At 46.4% G+C, this 7,410-nt stretch overlaps 1 protein-coding gene across 2 annotated transcripts; it reads right to left on the reverse strand.

Annotated features, from left to right (window-relative positions):
- Window positions 1–1,430: 1,430 nt before the first annotated feature.
- On the reverse strand, window positions 1,431–7,410 carry LOC134748054 (general odorant-binding protein 28a-like). 2 transcript variants are annotated; one of them, XM_063682786.1, is made up of 5 exons: window positions 7,269–7,410; window positions 6,504–6,680; window positions 5,853–5,970; window positions 2,430–2,512; window positions 1,431–1,534 (listed from the first exon to the last, which is right to left on the reverse strand). In XM_063682786.1, the coding sequence occupies exons 1-5, from the start codon at window positions 7,341–7,343 to the stop codon at window positions 1,511–1,513; spliced, it is 477 nt and encodes a 158-aa protein (XP_063538856.1). In that variant the 5' UTR covers window positions 7,344–7,410; the 3' UTR covers window positions 1,431–1,510. The 2 variants fall into 2 exon arrangements, with proteins under 2 accessions (XP_063538856.1, XP_063538857.1); XM_063682787.1 differs by lacking the exon at window positions 7,269–7,410 and adding an exon at window positions 7,112–7,239.

Raw genomic sequence — 7,410 nt, forward strand, 5'->3', positions numbered from 1 at the left:
AGCGTTTTACATTTTTATAATAGTAATACTACATTCATGAAACTTTGCTTGTAGCATTTCAGGGTTTCAGTAAACGGATGACGCATTACGCATACTTTGTGGATATAAAATGGTAGGGTGCGTATTTTTTACATGTTCATGTGGACAGCTGACGATTTTTCCACCGCGATACAAGATACAACCGACTGACGGTTTTTGTTTATTTAACATAGTATCTAACACTGACACAATATAAATCGGAAGGCAATGCATAAAAAAATTTTTTTTCCCCTCACTAGCTCGGAAAGCCGTCTTTTATCCTTTAAAACAAGCGGGGAAAAACGCATTTTATCCACTAGTGGGGAAAGTAATTTGACCTTGGATGGAGCGTGTTTAAGTAGCTTGACAGATAACAAAACGTAAAACGCTCATAATAATGGTTCGTTCGATATTAATTATCATTAAATAAATGGTTTGAGAATCTAATAAAAAATACCAGATTTAGCTTTATTTAATGATTTTAAGTCATAAACCTTAAAATTCCATAATAAACGTTTGTTTTTTAATAATTATGTTAAATATAATTCTGAACGCACAAGTTAAGTCGATGCAATTTCAAAACGCATCATTGACATTTCATACGTCAGAAATGTCAACATTGTCAACAAAAATTTTACTTAAAAACTTCTCACGTAAAAGTACAGAATTTCCAGAGTTTTTTGTTATAATATCGTAAAAAAATGATCTAACGTCTGTGGCACTTTCCTCGCTATAGTGAGGGGAAAAGTTTTGTGTTACACACGGGTGCAAATGTATTTTACTTCTCGTGTGTTAAAACACTCGCTACGCTCAGGATTCTATTTTAGAACCACTCGCTTGGCTCGTGGTTCAACTATAGAATCCTTTCGCTTGCTCGTGTTTCAATTCCACACTCGCGGGTAAAATACAACTTTGCACCCTTGTATAACAAATAACTATTTTACATGTTCATGTCATCGACTGGCGGTCTTTCCACCGCGATACAACCGGCTGTCTTTTTTTTAAATTCATGATAGCACCTAAACTATCATCTGACAAAGTATCAGCCGGGGGGCGAAGACTGACGAATTGACGATTACAGTAAAATTTTGGCCGCCAATTTAAAGTTTTTTTTAATGGGATAATAACAAATTGAAAAGTAAGATACGACTCTAGTATTAAGGTGCCCACTGATTATCAGTCCGCCGGACGATATCAACCTGTTAGATAGAACAAAAATTTGACAGTTCCGAACCACTGACAGGCCGATATCGTCTGGCGGACTGATAATCAGTGGGCCCCTTAAGAATAAGAGGATGTGGTATATTTTTATATGTCGGTACGGTACCTATACAATAAATCGTTCAATTGTAAATTTTCTACAAGGGTAAGTATTTTAAATTAGAAACAATAAAACTCTTTAATAGAATAGGGCATGCAACATTTATTCGTTATAATCCTTAAATCCTTGTCATGTTTGTACTTTTTGGGTGGTCAGTTTTCCTTTTTTTTCCTAAAACTTGAGATCGAGGCCATACTGGAAAACAAAAAAGATTAAATAAGTAAATGAACATCCAACATATTTCAAGTTTAGATTATATACAGCTGCTAAGGTGCCTATTTCACCACGCTGACAATTGACACCTGGGCGTTTTCTAAAATAAATATATTTCAAATCTGGACATTCTTGGGCTCATTCTCAGAATCGTCGGCATTCTCCATCCCACCTATAAAAAAAGATGTCCCAAAAACCGGCCAAGTGCGAGTCGGACTCGCGCACCGAGGGTTCCATACTTTTTAGTATTTGTTGTTATAGCGGCAACAGAAATACATCATCTGTGAAAATTTCAACTGTCTAGCTATCACGGTTCATGAGATACAGCCTGGTGACAGACGGACAGCGGAGTCTTAGTAATAGGGTCCCGTTTTTACCCTTTAGGTACGGAACCCTAAAAATTACCGTTCTATTACGTCACGTTTTAGTGTGAATTTTTTTTTACTTTTTGCACATCGTAAAATTTTTTGCCATAGTAATTGCCACGAATTAATAAACTCCGTGGTAATTGCCGCGCACCGCTATGGAACGGACGCCAGAACGCGCTTGCGCCGCCTTGCGCGTAATAGTCGCGTTTTGTTAGGGAGTGAATCTTCTGTACCTAGTTCTATTATTATATTCTGTGCTATGGTGCAGATATTATAGAGAACTTTAGCGATCCAATAAATCTGAAGATTTAAACTTTCACGATTTTTACTCATTATTATTCACAACGACGGGACTTAATCGCGTAAAATACGTTTTAAATTTATCTCCGACGTTTCGAGAACGGCGCTGTCCCCGTGGTCTCGGAGAAGACTGGTCACCAGTCTGAATAATAATAATCCAGTTGTGAATAATAATATCTGAAGATGACCGTATAGTGTTAAATGCTCACCTTGGCTCCATTTTCAGTTAAACAGGAAAAAGCCAAAGCGGCCCGATCGCAGCCCTTGTCATCGGCTACATTTTCAGCATTCACTGTAAAATAAATGATATTATTATTTTTATCAGAAAAAACTTGCAACCTTAGCTTTTAAACGCATTAGGGTATGGTATTATAAAATGTCAGAAAATATTTCGGAACTGTCTTGTTTAAAGGGGCCGACTGATTACCAGTCCGCCGGACGATATCGGCCTGTCAGTTGTTCGGAACTGTCAAATTTTTGTTCTAACTAACAGGTTGATATCGTCCGGCGGACTGATAATCAGTGGGCACCTTAATACTAGAGTCGTATCTATATGGGCACATGTGAATGTCATCTCGATTTGTGTGGGTGGGCACAGGACAGCGGATGTAATTCCAGATCTAGAGCAGAGCCCAACTGGGGAAGTACATCCACCTTACAGAAAACCGCAGCCAAATAACACCCTACTGTACTAATAGTGTTGTGTTCCTGCCGGTGAGGTTCGTGCTGCTGGATGAGGTCGGGAAGCTCTTCGAGAGAATCCTGGCCTCCCGTATACAGCGGCACCTAGTGGAAACGGGCCCGAACTTGCATGACAGACAGTTCGGGTTCCGTAGGGGGCGGTCTACTATAGACGCGGTGGGCGCGCTGAGGGATTTCGGGGTGCTTGCGGCAGGCCAGGGGGAGGGAGTGGTGGCAGTGTCACTGGACATCGCCAACGCGTTCGGGTCCCTCCCCTATACGGTCATTGGGGAGGCACTCCGTTACCATGGAGTGCCTCATTACCTGAGGCGCGTTGTAGAGCATTACCTGACGGGGCGGGTAGTGCTCTATGAGCGGAGGGGTGTCCGGGGCGCGAGGGCCATGGCGTGCGGGGTCCCGCAGGGCTGTCCTGGTTCTGTGGAACCTCGGTTACGACTGGGTGATCCGGGGGGTGCAACTTCCACGCACGGTCACCGTGTGTTATGCGGACGACACACTGGTGGCCGTGCGAGGAAAGGAGCTGGAAGAGGTGCTCAGGAGGGCAGCGGTGGCGACCGAGCTCACGGTGCACCGCATAGGACTCCTGGGGCTTCGGGTCGCACTGCCCAAGACCGAGGCCGTTGTCTTCGGGCGAACGAGGGCATGGGGGCAGCTGCCGGTGGGCACTGCAGTGAGGGTGGGGGGCGAAGATGTCCAGGTCAAGCCCCACATCAAGTACTTGGGACTTGTCCTGGACAGAAGATGGTCCTTTAAGGAGCACTTCACGAGAATGGCTCCTCGTCTCGTGGGTGCTGCCTCGGCTCTGGGCCGCCTACTACCCAACCTAGGGGGGCCGAATGCCCCATGCAGACGGCTGTATGCGGGGGTCGTCCGGAGTATGGCGCTCTACGGAGCCCCAATCTGGGCCGGACGACTCACGGAGGCCACGAAGGCGCTGCTCCGCCGGCCGCAGAGGGTGGTGGCCCAGAGGATGGTGAGGGCCTACCGCACCACCTCTCACGCAGCGACATGCCTCCTTGCCGGCACCCCGCCTTGGGAGCTGGACGCGGGGGTGCTGGCCGAAAGATACTGGCAGAGGGCTGAGGCCAGGAGGCGCGTGGCGCCCATGGATGCGGAGGAGGAGGAGAGGTTGGCCCGAGCAGCCGCAGAGCGCCTGAAAGAAATGTGGAGGGATGCCTTGGAGGACGGCCGTTATGGAACCCGAACCATAGAGGCTATCCTCCCAGTAATGGATGAGTGGGTAGGGAGAAGGAAGGGGGCCCTGACATTTAGGGTGACGCAGGTGGTGTCCGGACACGGCTGTTTCGGACACTACCTGCACAAGATACAGAGAGAGCCGGGGCCTCAGTGCCATGAATGTGGCGCGGTGGACGACACGGCCCAGCACACTCTGGAGGTGTGCAGTCGCTGGGCCGTGGAAAGAGCTGCCCTCAGGGCAGCGACGGGGGTGGCGGACCTCTCGCTACACATCATAATAGCGGCGATGCTGTGTAGCGAGAGGAAATGGGAAGCGGTGGCCTCCTTCTGCGAGGAGGTCATGTCACAGAAGGAGGAGGCGGAGAGGGAGCGAGAAGCGGCTGCTGACGCGCTTCCTCTCCGACGCAGGCGGCAGGGTCGAAGGCTGAGAGCATATGCTCGCCTCGAGCCCTAGGAGGGCCAGCGGGTGTCGAACCCGCATTGTACGTCTGGGGGGGACCAAGCGTTTCTGATCCCCCCTCCATTGTGAGGGTACTCTGGCGACAAGCCGGGGATGCCGGAGGGCGCCGTGGTGGAATGTTATCGATCCCAGTGCGCCCTCACGAACGGCCAGGAGGTTGAAACGCCGGAGTGGGTTTAGTGGGTAGGGCCAGTTCTCCCCCCTCTCGCCAAGAGAGGGAAAAGGAGCGGCGAGTCCCACACACCGTGCGTAAGTGCATTCCCACTCCGACAAAAAAAAAAAAAAGGTTGCCAGAGCTCAACGAGGGTGCGGAGTGTTAGGGTCGGCAACGCGCATGTAGCTCCTCTGGAGTTGCTGGCGTACATAGGCTACGGAGACTGCGTAACATCAGGCGGGCCGTATGATTGTTTGCCACCGACGTAGTATAAAAAAAAATGGTCGGATGAAGCTAATTCTGTATGGCATTTGTAATGACAAAATATGGGACAACTTCACCATAAATTTTTATGAAACTATGATGTTTATAATGGCATTCCCACTCTTTGTTGTATTAAAGTAGGTGCAGAATTAGCTTAGGCGGACTCCATTGTGAAACATAAAATCCTTTCAACTTAACTTCAACAAAAATTTGGCCCTTATACTTTCAGGATCAATTATACAAACAAATACTTACTACACGCGATTACATAAAGAATATTGACCAGGTTCGATTCCCGGTTATGTATAAGAGTTAAAAAAAAGTTTGAATGTCATTATTATTAAATCCGTATAGTGGTATGGGAAGTAGGCAGAGACGTAGTGCGGCCACGTTACTCGTCATCGGCCACTATTCTTTCCTGCATACTTCCCTCAGTACTTTCCATACCACTCGTCGAGTGTGTGGCCGGGGTAACTTTACCCTCTATTTTTTGTCAGTTGAGTAGAAAAGTCGCAATTCGTAAAAACACATCTTCTGAATATTCGTCAGTCATCACGTAGGTATTATGTTTATTATGTGACGTGCATATATACAGGGGCGGATCTAGGGTAGAGCGAGTGGAGCGGACGCTCTTGGCGCCGGATGTCAAGGGGGGCGCCAAAATGGTAAATGAAAAAAAGGGTTAAAAGCTTTAACGAAGGGCGCCAAAACCCCATTTCGCTCTACCCTGATCAAGGACTCGGGCCGGCACTGCATATATACTATGTGTCCTGGAACTCCTGGAGACCTTGACCTCAACTGATTTGATGGATGTAACCTAATAAGCAACATTCCTAGCAATATGTTTAAGAATACCTTTCTCACACTCCTTGACAAGCTCCTCAACGTTGTTGAGACTGGTTTCATCATTAGCGAAGACTTGCTTCGCATTCTGCCGGACATTCGACGCTGATACTGCTCCTGAGTTGTCCAACTGCAGTGAAAAACAATAGCAAGAATTAAATAATGAAAAAAATACGGGTACAGCCCCAGTAGCGTTTGAAACATTTTTAGCCCGCTCCGCTCTCGGTCCTCGGTCTCGCATGGTTACCCACTGCCAGTGGCGTAATTAGGGGGGGCAGAGGGGCAGGTGCCCTCCAAGGGGGGGGGGGGGGCGCCAAAATGGGCAAAAGACAGCAGCAAGATAAACATTCATTCATTCAGGGAAACTTTTGTCAGTCGTCAGGGGGCGCAAATTTGGTGACTGCCCCGGGCGCCATATCCTCTAGCTACGCCCCTGCCCACTGCGCCCTGATTTTCCATGACTTCTACCCTAAGAAGGGTTCGGTCTTTGCGGGACTTTCATCCCCGCTTTATACCACATTTTAGGCAGACAACTAAGTCGTCCGATCTCGAACCTTCTGGAGTTCTGCTCAGCCTTTGGCCTTCACAAATGGCCTCAAAGCGAAGCTCACCGTCATTGTCAGGCCGTGGTTAGGTCAGCAAGGAAAATATAAATGCACTTACAATACCAATATTCTTGAAGAGACAAGCTGTGAAGCACTTAGCGCCGCTGCTTTCGGGCGATTTCAGCATTCTGAGAGAGTTAATGTCTTCCACGGTTAGAGGATTGCTCTTTAAGCAGGACAACCCCCGCGTTACGAACTCAGCTTGGATTACGGTCTTTTGGATTCCTGATATCGCCTGAAATTATTAATTACATATTTTACTATTTTGGATTTACCTTTTTGTAGTGATGGTCTCTTTTATAGACTCAGTAGGCCACTATTTCTCTAATAAATCTTTCCATGCAATATAGTTCCTTGCCGTTATCCATAGGCAATCACAGATCATCGGTCCACCTTAAGCAAGACCTAGCGATAGTCACTCCGCGTTTCGTGGTTAGTCCAGAATGTTGCGGCCCCATTTTTTCTTACTCCTGCTAGAGTGAAGCTAAAAGTCCGCGGTAGCTAGAATCATTAAACTCTCCACACAATATAGACATCGCCATTTCTGTTGACCTGATATAAAAGATCAGTGAAAAAAACCTTTATTTTTAGCAACACTACTCGTAATTATTGAATACAAATGAAAGGAGCCGCTAAACATATTTCACAACTTAATTATGTACTCACCCATACATTATTGGCAATAGTGACAACAGCAATCAAAACAAAAGCTAATCGAGCCATGATTTATTTCTAAACGACACCTTTGCAATGACAATTAAACCTGTATTGATCACATCAATACGTGCTAAGTCAATATATACTAAAAGACAAGCCCGTTTACCTTGTCTGATGAATAGGATGACTTTGTAACCATGATTTTGGTAATGCGCCAGGAAGTACGGTATGTGTAAAACATCCTCAACTATTGTAATAGATATATAACTCTACTGTTTGTTTGTGTAGAGGTCCTATTAAGATTTTAT

The sequence above is a fragment of the Cydia strobilella genome, chromosome 15 (assembly GCF_947568885.1).
Source record: "Cydia strobilella chromosome 15, ilCydStro3.1, whole genome shotgun sequence".
NCBI classification, from domain to species: Eukaryota; Metazoa; Arthropoda; class Insecta; order Lepidoptera; family Tortricidae; genus Cydia; species Cydia strobilella.

Bases quoted from the DNA above. Each gene is read 5' to 3' on its own strand.
- LOC134748054 (XM_063682786.1), bottom strand. From the start codon at position 7,343: ATGTTTTACACATACCGTACTTCCTGGCGCATTACCAAAATCATGGTT. The intron at 2,513-5,852 runs GTATTCTTAAAC...TTTATTTTACAG, and splicing joins TGTCAAGGAGTGTGAGAAAG to TGAATGCTGAAAATGTAGCC. The intron at 1,535-2,429 runs GTGAGCATTTAA...TTTGTTTTCCAG, and splicing joins TAACTGAAAATGGAGCCAAG to TATGGCCTCGATCTCAAGTT.